The following is a 12977-nucleotide window of genomic DNA, read 5'->3' as shown; positions in this document are numbered from 1 at the left end:
ATACACACATACACTCGGGGCACTTACATAAAGGCAGAACCCTCACACACTTAAGATAAAAATCAATCTTGTTTTAAAAGAAAGAATGGGGGCTGAAGAGATGGCTCAGAGGTCAAGAGCACTTGCTGCTCTTCAAGAGGTCCTGAGTTAATACCCAGCAACCACGTGGAGACTTACAACCATCTGTAATGAGATCTGGTGCCCTCTTCTGGCCTGCAGGGATATACACAGACAGAACATTGTATACATAATAAATAATTTTTTATTTTTTATTTATTTATTTATTTTGGTTTTTCGAGACAGGGTTTCTCTGTGGCTTTGGAGCCTGTCCTGGAACTAGCTCTGTAGACCAGGCTGGTCTCGAACTCACAGAGATCCGCCTGCCTCTGCCTCCCGAGTGCTGGGATTAAAGGCATGCGCCACCACAGTTTCTCCTGCCTTCCTGGAGCTGGGCCCTCTCACCATTCCCCTGGGTGGGAAGTCAGACTCCTTTCCGCTTCTCTCACACTCGCCTACCACTCTCTCAGGGTCTTCCTAGTCCTGAGCCAAGCAAGCCCTGGAGAAGCTCCCTGGCCCCAACCTCGGAGATTCCCACCCGTGTAACTCTGTTGGCCCCTATGGTTACTGGAGAGCTCACGTGACTGTATGAAACAGATGTTTCCTGCCCCCTAGGGCCTGCAGTGTCTGTGAGGAGGCCACTCAGAACTGTTGTCTGCCCAGCCATGGACTGCTACCTGCTGCCGCTGCTGCTGCTGGGACTGTCAGGTAAGGTGCAGACAGATCACACACCTCCGTCCCCAGCCAGAAGTACCGCAGATGCTGTACCTGCCCCCTGCATCCCCACATCTCACCCATGCCTGCTTCTATCTGACCCTCACTCTTCCTTCCCCAGGTCAGGGCTCAGCCGAGAGCCATCCCGAGGTGCTGCAGGCACCCGTGGGGTCGTCCATTCTGGTGCAGTGCCACTACCGGCTCCAGGATGTGAGGGCTCCCAAGGTGTGGTGCCGGTTCTCGCAGGAAGAGTGCCAGCCACTGGTGACCTCAGCTGTGGACCGAGGAGCCCCAGGAAGTGGGCGCATATTCCTCACTGACCTGGGTGGGGGGCTTCTGCAGGTGGAAATGGTGACCCTGCAGGAGGAGGACACAGGGGAGTATGGCTGTGTGGTGCAGGGAGCCGCGGGGCCCCAGACTCTGCATAGAGTCTCCCTGCTGGTGCTTCCACCAGGTGAGTAGTCGGGATGGCCTGAGGTGGGGACTCTTGGGGACTTGGGGTGTGGGGCCCTTTTGGAAGGCATTGGGGGAGATGCCTTTTTGACAGCTCTGTGACTGAGTGGCAACACCGGAACTGTTTGGGAAACTGGAGATAAGGAGTTAAGTGGGCAGCCCCCCTCCTCTTCCTTCTCTGCCTCCTGTCCCTCCTCCCCCTCCTCTCCCTCCCTGGACTTTCTGTCACAGCATCTCTGTGGCCTCTGTGTGTTCCTCCAGTTCTCCCAAGGTTGAACTAGCTTTGTTTTCTTGATGTGAATTTCAAGCACATAACAGAATTTAATTTTTGTGCCTTCCAGTGCAAGTGTGTGTGTACAGAAATGTGTGAGTGTATGTGTATACATGAGCGTGAGGGTATATGTGTGTGTACAGGAATGTGTGTAGACATGAGTGTGAGGGTATATGTGTGTGTACAGGAATGTGTGTAGACATGAGTGTGAGGGTATATGTGTGTGTACAGGAATGTGTGTAGACATGAGTGTGTGGGGATATGTGTGTGTACAGGAATGTGTGAGTGTGTGTGTATACATGAGTGCATGGGGATATGTGTGTATAGAAATGTGTGAGTGTGTGTGTATACATGAGTGTGTGGGTATATGTGTGTGTACAGGAATGTGGGGGGGTGTATACATGAGTTTGTGGGTATATGTGTGTATAGGAATGTGTGAGTGTGTGTGTATACATGAGTTTGTGGGTATATGTGTGTATAGGAATATGTGAGTATGTGTGTATACATGAGTGTGTGGGTATATGTGTGTACACAGGAATGTGAGTGTGTGTGTATACATGAGTGTGTGGATATATGTGTGTGTGTATACATGAATGTGTGGTAGGTGTATATGCGTATACAAGAGTGTGTGTGCATAAGTGTGTGGGTGTATGTGCACGTGCACAGCCCACACAACATCAAAGGATGATACAGGATGTCCTGTTCTGTCACTTTCCACCTTATTACTTTGAGACCCTCAGCCTGAAGCTCACTGTCCTGGATAGACTGGCTGGCCAGAGAGGGAATTGTCTGTCTCTGGTCCCCAGCACTGGGGTCCATAGCCAGCGTTTTTACATGAGTATTGAGCATTTGAACTCAGTACCTCATGCTTGCCCACTGAGCCATTTCCTCAGCCACACCTTCCTTTGATGATTTAAAGTTGATCTTCACAGAGTTCCTGAGTCTTCCCTGAGCATTTAGTAAGGGCCGTGGAAGCTGCTCTTCGAGGGCTCTGCACTCCCTGATTGTTTCCTTCTGCCTCAGTTCCTGGCCCAGGAGAGGAGGAGGCAGAAGAGAAGGAGAGCTATAGAACTGGAAGTCTGCCAAAGGACCCCTTCTTGGACCCCGCGGGGAGTGCTGGCCCTCACGAGTTCAGAAGGCATGAGAAAAGGTGCCAAAAACAGTGGTGTGGGCCAGGGGAAGAGGGTACTAAACACACAATTGGTCTAGCTCCAGGAGATCAGTGCATATATGGGCGCTCTCTCTCTCTCTCTCTCTCTCTCTCTCTCTCTCTCTCTCTCTCTCTCTCTCTCTCTCTCTCTCTCTCTCTCTCTCACACACACACACACACACACACTTTAAAAATCATCTCAAATCACATACACGGCTAACTCATTCTACTACTGGGGAACTTCTCACCTCTATCCATTTCAGCAACCGTCTGTTCACTCTGGTGGCTCACTGTGAAAATGTGTCTCTCCTCTCCCTGATCCGGACTACCCTCAAGCTCCCTTCCATTACCTCCCATTTATGGTTCCCAAAGAAAGTGGCCGTTTCTCCCACTACTCCAGTGCTCTTGGTTGGCAGCTCCCTTCGGGATTCAGGGCTAAACCAGCCTGTCCCTTTGTGTCTCTCAGTATCCATCTGATCTGGGGTGTCGCAGTGCTTCTACTGGGCCTGCTGGTGGTGGCTGTGGTGCTGTTTGCTGTGTTGGCCAGAAAGAAAGGTACGAAGCTATTCTCCTCTTCCAGCGGCTCAGTTTGGAAGAGGAGAGTAGAAGACCGGGTGTGCTTCCCACATGAAAAATCTTTTCCGTTCTTTAGAGAAGTCCCCACTGCTGGAATCCCAGTGGCTGGGAGGGAGAGCAGGGAAGGGAACTGGCCTAGTGCAGGCAGAGGAGGGACAGTGACGTGAGAAGTGGGACTGGAGGAGAAAGGATGAAGAGGGAGGTCCAGCAGGAAGGCTTAGTGTGTTGGCAGCTGGAGAAGCCGAAAGTGGGCAGGGAAGCAAGGCAGGCTTGCGGGGTGCGAGGGGGAGGGGTTAGGAGTAGAGATGGGAGAGGGGAAAGTGAGTCTGCACTAACAAAGATTTGGAGGCTTTGGGGGGCTTGGAGCCACACTGCAAGGGACTAGACTGTTGTTTTCTGCTGCCAGGACATAGGCTTGGAGTCTGTGCCGGGTCCCAGAGCAGTGGTGTTTCAGGCATGGTAAGAGACCTCTGTGGGTTCTCCTCACCCAACACACTACTGAGCAGGTGGAGGAAAAACAGACTCACCACGTTCCAGACCCTTGCCTTCCTGCATCTGGGGAGAGCCTCGGGGCTTAGGGTATTCTTCACTTCTGTTTTTTAATAAGACAAGGTTTCTTTATACTTGACTGGCCTTCAGCTTACTATGTAGAGCAGGCTGGCCTCAGACTCACAGACATTCACTTGCCTCTGCCTCCTGAATGCAGGACTTAAAAGTGTGCACAACTCCCAGATATTCTGTTCTTTTATCTTTCAGATAGGCTCTCACTGGATATACTGTTGGCCAGCCTGGAACTCACTATGTAGACTAGGCTGAACATGTTTATGTGTGCACGCACACATGCATACTACCATCCCTTTGACATGCTGGATTGTTACAGCAGGTCCATTATGGTCTCCGATGTCCCATCAAAGGGATCCCTGGCACAGTTCCTTTGTGTAACTTGCCTGTTTTTATTCCAGGAGCCCTCCTCAGCGGTCCCCCACAGCAATGACTCTGGACTGGCTGCCGGATTGCCCACGGACATCCCCTATGTGAGGCTAGACTCACCACCTTCCTTTGACAACACCTACAGGAGCTCTCCCCTTGATCCTCCATCAAGGAAATCCCCAGACCCGCCCCTACAACCCCCTCTACCTCCTAAGGTTCTGACATCATCCAAGCCTGTGACACATGCCACAGTTGTCTTCCTGGGAGGGGACAAAGGTGACGGATCTTCCTGTGAGCCTGCTCAGGATCTACCCACCCAGTTAAATAATACACCTTAATTTATACGCCAGGGATTAGCCCTGGGGCAGTCTCTGCAGCCGCACAACATGCCTAAAGTATGTTAGCAAGTAGTGACTTAGGGATCCGATTGAGTTCCTCAACTTAGTGGACATAGAACATGGTGCTCAGATATGGTTGAGGTGCTTGGGGAAGAACTCTGCCTGCCACTTCTTGGAATTAAATAAACCCTGATGGTGTACGAACTCTGTGTGTGTGTGTGTGTGTGTGTGTGTGTGTGTGTGTGTGTGTGAGCATCAAGAGGTCAATGGCAGTCTCTTTACTTTTTGAAACAAGGTCTTTCCCTGACCCTGGCCTAATGAAATGGGCTAGTTGACCAGAGAACCCCAAGGACTTCTTTTCTCCACCTCTTCAGAGCTTGGATTACTGGCATCTGCTGCGGCAGCTTTTTATCTGGATGTTGGAGAATTGAACTCAGGTCCTCAGGTTTACACAGCGAGCCCCTTATTTATGGATCCATCATCTCCCCTGGCCCCAATATGTGAACTCCTAATGGTCAAGTGGGCAAGACAAAGCCTGTTTCACTAGTCACCTGGTTTATAGACCAGGAAGACTCTGGTCCTGAGCTTGCATTTTCAGTAGAGAAGTGGCTTCTCTTCTGGCCAGACCTCTGCAGGACAGTGTGAACACAAGGTTTTGCTCCAAATTACTTCCTGCCCCTAGCATGACGCCCGAGGATACAGATTCATTGGCTTGAGTTTAGAAAGCTCTTCTGCTCTGTACCTTGTGAGCAAGTGGCCTATGATTGGTGACAACATTTGCTGAGCTGTCAGGTGTGAGGGGTTGGGGGCACGGTTACTGATAAGTTCAAGGAGGCTCGGGACAGGTGCAGCATGGGAGAAAAGAGTGCGAAGAAACAGGAGGAAGGACGGAGTGGAAACACACCACATTCCCTCTGGAGGGACATAGCGTCGTCAAGCACTCAGGATGAGAAAGGGCTTCGCAGACATTAGTCTCACCAAATCTAGGATGGAAGGAGATTTCTGACATTAATCTCACGTCTCTACAGTCATGCGCACACAGGCACACACATGTGAATGAGCACTTCTGTCAGGATCACAGCCACTCTTGTAAGGAAGACATTTAATTGAGGAGGTTCGTTTACAGTTTCAGAAGCTCAGGCCAGTATCATCAGGACGGGGAGCACGGCAGCGTGCAGGCAGATGGTGCTGGAGCCGAGAGTCCTACATCTTGACTCAGAGGTAACAGAGTTGACTGATACACTGGAAAGTATCCTGAACACAGGAGACCTCAAATCCCTCCCCCACAGAGACACACTTCCTCCAACAGGGCCATGCCCACTCCAACAAAGCCACACCTCCTAATCGTGCCACTCTCTGTGAGATTATCGGGGCCAAATGCATTCAAACTAGCACAATCCCTGCCACCACCACACACATTAAAGGGGAGAAGAAGGAATGTTGGCCAACACAGTACACTGCAGTATGCTTGCTGTTTCCTTTGTGCTGTGCGACTGACTGGGAGCCCTGTGCATGCCACTAGGCTGAGCAAAGATTCAGAATTCTCAGTACAGTTTGTAACAGATGCAGAGCACATTGGGAAATTACAAGACAAACACCAGAGTCAGGAACTGTCTGTGAAAATTCCAGCCTTGCTCACCTAGACAGTTCACCAACACCAACAAACACAGCTAATGAGTTGCAGAGTTACAATCCGAACCCAGTGTGTCTGGCTCCAGGGTCCTTGCTCTTGGCTGCTAGTCAGTACTTGAAAGTATAAGGCAGTGAAGGAGGAGGTTGGGGTGTAGTGGGTGGGAAGAAGTCAGGAAAGCAGGGATGGGAAGGAGACAAAGGAGTAGACAGAGAGGGATGAGGATGGCAAGGCATGGGGAAATGGTTAGGAGATCGATATGAGTGGAGATGCAGATTAGACATGTTATATGTGGATATGCAGTCTTCTGGGAATTGGGACCACAACAATTCCAGCTGGACCATGCAGCCAGAGGCACTGGCCCCTCCCCCACTCCCTCAAGCCCACACTACCCAATCGCCTCCTGTGGAGCAACATTCTCCACATTTGCTCCTTCCCTGTCTCCCCGTCCCTTCCCAATCCAGAAGTTCAAGGTCAACTTCCACCTTACCCACCTTCCTCCTCCCCTCGCCCTCTTACCTCATCTCCCCACCCTTGGACCAACTCTGTGCACTGGGCTACCCCTCCCAATCCTCCCCAGTCTCCTCCCATACCAGATCCCATTATAGCTCCACCCTCCAATGCCCTCTCCAGGAGGTGACAGGACTCGATGGCATTATGAAAGTTCATGTTCCCTTTTCTCTTCTAGATCTCTCTCAGATAGAAAAGTGGCTAGGTTCCTTTTCTACTAATCCTTCTGCTTAAAAGTTAAGAAAAGTTGAGGAGGGTCCCCAATCCCCTATACAGAAATTGGTGAAAATGGCCATTTTCTTGGGCATTTAAAGTTTTTAATGCCCAAGAAAAAAAAGCTGAGTCTTCCCGACAGATGAGGCTACAAAAAGCAGCTAACCTACAGACCCTGGCCTTAGCAGTTGCCCTAAGGTCGCAGGAAGAGGGACAAGGGAAGCCAACCACAAGGCTCTACCCTGATGGACCCCAGCCTAAGTCAACCTCACAGGCAAGCTGTTTCAAGTGTGGCCTAAATGGTCATGTGGCACGATATTGCACAATGCCTCCTCTGAGGTTGTGCCCTATCTGCCAGCAACCTGGACACTGGAAATCACAATGCTCCCATGTGGGCTTGTCCTCTATGCCAAGCCACAGAGGTCTGGTCTCACCAACATCAGCAAGTGAAACTGTGCCAGCCTTCGAACTTCCCAGCCATGCAGAGGATTGATGCTGCTCAGACTTGGTATAATCCCGTAACCCTATCTGAGCCTAGGGTAAAGGCACAGGTAGCTGGACATGGGAGCTACCATTCTGCTCTAACATCTCACTCAGGCCTTATGTTCCCCTCACCAATTTCAGTTATGGGGGTAAATGGGGCCCATTTCTCCCCACTTAAAACTTCGCCACTGCCCTGCATTCTTGCAGGACAATTTTTCTCTCATTCTTTCTTAGTGATACCTGCTTGCCCAGCACCTTTACTGGGTCGAGATATCCTTAGCTGCTTCCCCAAAACTTTGTTCCACTTCTTGGAGCCCCTTTTTTACCCCACCCATCTCCAAGATTCTATTTTACAGGTCCACTCCTCCTGCCAGATGTGCCCAGGCCAACCCACAAGGGCTCTCCACATACATCAGTCTCTACAATAGCTTTGTGAGCACCAACCAGGCAAAGATTGGCAGGTTTATTTCACTCATATGCCTACTCATAAAAAACTCTGTTATCTCTTAACACTTGTAAACACTTTTACAGGATGGATAGAAGCATTTCCAGCCTCCTGGGAAACAGCAGATGCGGTGGCTCAGGTACTCCTGGACCACATCATTCCTCAGTTTGGTGTCCCACGAACCATCTGGACAGACAATGGGCTAGCCTTCACTTCCATGGTCATGGAGTTTGTGTCAGAAGCTTTCAACATCTCTTGGAAATTCCATATCCCCTACTATCTACAATTCTCAGGAAAGGTGGAGAGGATCAATCAACAACCAATGGACTCATCAACAAGAGCTAACTCCTCCCTTCTCCCAATTGCCCTTACTCGCCTCAGGAGCACCCCATGTTCCCCTATGGGCCTGAGCCCTTTTGAGCTGCTTTATGGCATGCCCTTTCTCCTTAACCAACACCTCCCAGTCCAAACTCCTCCACTGGTGGGGTACCTACCCTATCTCTCCCTTTTAAGGCCCCTTCTCCTGTTCACATGCTGACAGCTGTCTCCCTGCCCCCACACCAGTGGACCCAAATGCCCCTGAACCTGCCTCACTCTCCCCAGGGGACAGAGTACTCCTCAAACAGCTAATGCCTAGGTCTCTCGAACCTCGATGGACAGGACCTCACATGGTAATCCTCACCATCCACTCGGATGCCAAGCTCTTGGGACATCTCTCCAGGCTCAAGTGGACACCTACTCAGGATACTTGATCTGTCCAGCAGACAGGACTTTCCACCCTCTGGTTTTCCAAGGTACCTCAATGAAGGGCCTACCTGCTCCTCAGCCTGGCACACTCATCTTTGGTGATAACAATATTTTTTCCTGCCTTCTCACCTTCCCCAAGGACCAGATGTCTGGTGTCTGGGGAATGACAGTACATGGGATGCCTTTACAGCCACATCTCTCACTGAGCATGGATCTACCAACACCTAGCTCTCCCTTCGCCATGTCGTCCCATGCCCGCAGGAAGTAGCCAGACTTGAGTCAACGTCCCCTTTTCCTAAGAGAGCTTAATCGTTAGACAAAATATCACCTCAGCTTTCTGTTACCCCTTATACAAACAATCTGGAATGTAAGTCCCAAGTCCCGATCTCTGGCCTCCATCTTTGGAGGCTCCATCCCTGTGCCCCCACTCCCTCAGTCTATTTAAACTGCTTTCCTGGAAAGTTCCCTTGTGGTCTCTTTTTTCTCCCCCTGGTAGTCATGTTTGCGGCTTCCTGGTTCCCCATCAGGGCCACCTGAGAACACAGGAATCTAATTAAACCTGGATATTAATTTGGCTTGATTGAGATTTTTCGCATTGGCAGAGAGCTTGCATTAAGAAAATTTCTAACATTTATACGTAAATGTAATACCCTAAATAAGAGTAGAAATATACACATAACTTTGATCTTAAATTTGTATCGATAGACCAAGAGCCATAGCAATGTAAAGTATTCATTTCTATATCATATCCCCCTTTAAATAAAAACAAACATTTATAAACAACCATTTTGGGAATTTGGGTCTTGTTTTCTTCAAACTGCTTCCTGCTGTTTGTTGGGCAAAGTATTTTTAGGGTTTATGGAGACCTTTCAGGGGGTCTTGTTCCATCAAATGACATTAGCCTGGAAGGAATCCACAGATTCCCATCTTCTGTGGAAACAAAAACAGAACCTCTTTTCCAAAGTAGCATGTCCTTACACTCAAATTTTAAAGTCAAGATACTTTTAAAAATATATGTTGGTTTAGCTTAGCAGCCCCCAGAATCAAATGTCTCTCTGCAGTCAAGAAATTCAAAGAAAACAAAATAATATGTATAATCCAGACTCTGCATGTTTTCCATCTTTATGTTGTTTATTTTTTACACTATTACCTTTTACTATATATTTCGTTATCTCTACTCCTGTTGTCTATGGCTGTACTCTTTCTTCTCTCTTCTCTCTCTCTCTCTCTCTCTCTCTCTCTCTCTCTCTCTCTCTCTCTCTCTCTCTCTCTCAAGTCTATGTACATTTATCCAACACTGTGACTCATTTAGAGGTCTTTTTGTGGTCTGAATCTGTCTTTACTGTGTATCAATAATGCTTTTTTTTTTTTTTTACCAGGATCTCTTTTTAAAATGCTAAGCAGGTGTGGCTAGGACTAATGTTGTGGCTTTTTCTTGTGGCTTCACCCAGTCCAACATGGCAGAGGTATGTTCATGGCCTCCAAGCCATGCTCACAGCCCTAGCTCCATGCATACATGGGTCTATATTACCATTAAGCAGCTTGTAGCATGCTGCTCACACCCTATAATAAGATCTCCCAAAAGAGTCAGGGCCATTTGTGCCACCAGCACAAACTAGAAAGATGTCTCTTAAAAGAGTCATGCACAAGATTGCAGGGCAAAAAATGGGAACTTGCGGGTGAGGTGGCATGGGGCAAAGGGGAAATGGGATGAGAAACATGAGAAGGGGAGGATGGGGGGAGCTCGGGGTATTGGGATGGTTGGGATATAGGAAGGGTGGATACGGGAGCAGCGAAGTATATATCCTAACTAAGGGAGCCATCTTAGGGTTGGCAAGAGACTTGACTCTAGAGGGGATCGCAGGTGTCCAGGGAGATGTCCCCAGCTGGTACCTTGGGCAACTGAGGAGAGGGAACCTGAAATGATCCTATCCTATACTGATGAATATCTTACATATCACCTTAGAACCTTCATCTGGTGATGGATCGAGGTAGAGACAGAGACTCAATTTGGAGCAACAGTCTGAGCTCTTAAGGTCCAAATGAGGAGCAGAAGGAGGGAGAATATGAGCAAGGAAATCAGGACCACGAGGGATGCACCCACCCACTGTCACAGTGGAACTGATTTATTGGGAGCCCACCAAGGCCAGCTGGTCTGGGACTGAATAAGCATGGGTTGAAACTGGACTCTCTGAGCATGGCGGACAATGAAGGCTGATGAGAAGCCAAGGACAATGGCACTAGGTTTCGAGCCTAATACATGAACTGGCTTTGTGGGAGCTTAGCCTGTTTAGACGCTCACCTTCCTGGACGTAGATAGAAGACCTTCGTCTTCCCACAGGGCAGAGAATTTGGACTGCTCTTCAGTATCCAGAGGGAGGGGGAATGGTGTGGGGGGAGGAGAAGAGGAGTGGGGATAGGAGGAGGGGAGTGGGGGGAGGGGGCAATATGTGGGAGGAGGGGAGGGAAATGGGAAACGGGGAGCAGGGGGAAATTTTAATTAAAAAAAAGAATAAAAAAAATCTGAAAAAACAGAAAAAAAAAGAGTCATGCAGTTTTGCCAGTAATAATGAGTTAGAAATTCTTCTCTTAAAGAAATCATGCCTTTGCTTGCTTCTAGCAAACAGAAACCACCCAAGAAAATGCTGCTACCAAGAAGCCATGCTCAACACTGTTCTTTTGTGTCTAGAATTCTTTCCAAAGCTCTCTTAAGTTTTATGTGAATGTAGTTGACTCATATTGGTGCCATTTTGTAAATGGAGATGGCTCTTTCGTTTTCCAGCTGCTCAGGCCTGAATAATCACACAAAACTATATTAATTACAACACTGTTTGGCATACTAGTTCAGGCTTCTTATTAACTAACTCTTACCTATAAAATTAACCCATTTCTATTAAACTATGTATCACCATGATGCTGCAACCTACTGGTAAGGTTCCAGTACCTTTCTTCTTCAGCAGCTATGTGACATCTCTTTGACTCTGCCTACTCTCTTTATATATCTCTGTTCAGATTTCCCACCTAGCTTTATTCTGCCCTGCCATAAGCTTATGCAGCTTCTTTATTAATAAAACATATTCACAGCATACAGAGGGAAATAACACATCAGCTAGTAAGAAAGATATCATCTGTATTATGGTAAATTATAGACTGAAGAAACTGATTATGAATTATTTTCAAAGGTTATTATACAAAATATTGACACAAGATAGGGCTGTTTAATATCACTTATGGAAGAAAACTTACACTGATATCTTTTAATAGGCTTGGAATTATTATAAGTAGGCTCTGTGAGGGAAATTTACTCTCTACCCTGTTATTGCAAAGGTACAGTAAAAAAGCAGTCTTTTAAATCAATCATGATAAAGACCATCCTTTATGTAACAGAGAAGGTAAGGGAATTTCATACTGTAAAGTGCCCATTGGCTGGATCACCTTATTAACAGCTGTTAGGTCTGTTACCATTATCCATTTTCTAGATTTCTTTTTAATGACAAATATAGGAGTATTCCAAGGTCAGGTCAATTCTTTAGTATTCTCTGAGTGATTTTCTTTGGGGGCTTACCAGATGTGGGAACTGGGCACAAGCCGGCCCCACATGTTACGTCTCTGCCCAGTCATATCACTTTTTGTCTCTCTGCACAGACCTCCAGACTTCTATGGTTAATTAGTGGCTAGCTCTGCCCTCTGATCTTCAGGCAAACTTTATTTGTTAGAGCACAAACAAAATATCAATACATTTTATCTTTTTTATCTAAAATAAAATATAAGGTTATAACTAATATAAGAAAAACTATATACAATAAGTATAATAACTATATACAATATATACAGGCAATAAATATAACAATAGTATCTGGTCCATTAATCAATTGACAAATTCAGAGACAATACTCTTTATCTATCCTATTTTATTGAGTTCAAAATTTGAACCTAATTCACTCTCTATTATAACTTGCAGTACCAAAACTATATTTTAATGTCTTTCAATCTTATATACTCTACACAAGGAAACCTATAACTATAAGGTCTTCAACTCCATCAGAGACCCAAGAAGGAAATAATGTTACCTGCGTAAGCACTAAGTACAACAACAATCAACTTCCACAAATGTGAGAAATGACAGAAATAGCCTAGGCAGTCACCCAAGTTTCCTCTGCAAAGTTGGTGCATCCATCTTCAGCCTACAGGCATAGCATATCTGACAGTCTTTTCTGTGAAGCAGGATATTCTGATGGACTGTCCTACCTTGTCTTGGCAAAGTTCAACAGTCCTTTTTTATATCCTGATTGTCCAATTTGGACAGCATACTGTCAGCAGTTAAGACATGAGCATTTTCTTAACTGGTGGCTTGCTTTTGCCACAAAGAAAGTAAACTCCATGTGGAGTTTCTTCAATGTCCATCACCTTCTCTGAAGTAGATTGGTGCTGCCAGGAGCAGACATGTCTCATTGTCATAT

At 47.2% G+C, this 12977-nt stretch overlaps 1 protein-coding gene across 1 annotated transcript; it reads left to right on the top strand.

Moving 5' to 3' along the window:
- The first annotated feature begins 683 nt into the window (after positions 1-683).
- On the top strand, positions 684-4535 carry Treml1 (triggering receptor expressed on myeloid cells like 1). The gene is made up of 6 exons (XM_057751736.1): positions 684-765; positions 893-1225; positions 2519-2660; positions 3112-3200; positions 3628-3680; positions 4184-4535. The coding sequence occupies exons 1-6, from the start codon at positions 723-725 to the stop codon at positions 4487-4489; spliced, it is 966 nt and encodes a 321-aa protein (XP_057607719.1). The 5' UTR covers positions 684-722; the 3' UTR covers positions 4490-4535.
- Positions 4536-12977: the final 8442 nt, after the last annotated feature.

This window comes from Chionomys nivalis, chromosome 19 (assembly GCF_950005125.1).
Source record: "Chionomys nivalis chromosome 19, mChiNiv1.1, whole genome shotgun sequence".
NCBI classification, from domain to species: domain Eukaryota; kingdom Metazoa; phylum Chordata; class Mammalia; order Rodentia; family Cricetidae; genus Chionomys; species Chionomys nivalis.
The sequence above is the reverse complement of the archived record's forward strand: the minus strand, read 5'-3'. Positions and strand labels throughout refer to the sequence as shown.

What these genes read in the sequence shown, in the direction of transcription:
- Treml1 (XM_057751736.1), top strand. Translation starts at nt 723, where the DNA reads ATGGACTGCTACCTGCTGCCGCTGCTGCTGCTGGGACTGTCAG. An exon ending in GCTGCTGCTGGGACTGTCAG is followed by an intron (nt 766 to 892) that starts GTAAGGTGCAGA and finishes TTCCTTCCCCAG; the next exon opens with GTCAGGGCTCAGCCGAGAGC. An exon ending in GCAGTGGTGTTTCAGGCATG is followed by an intron (nt 3,681 to 4,183) that starts GTAAGAGACCTC and finishes TTTTTATTCCAG; the next exon opens with GAGCCCTCCTCAGCGGTCCC.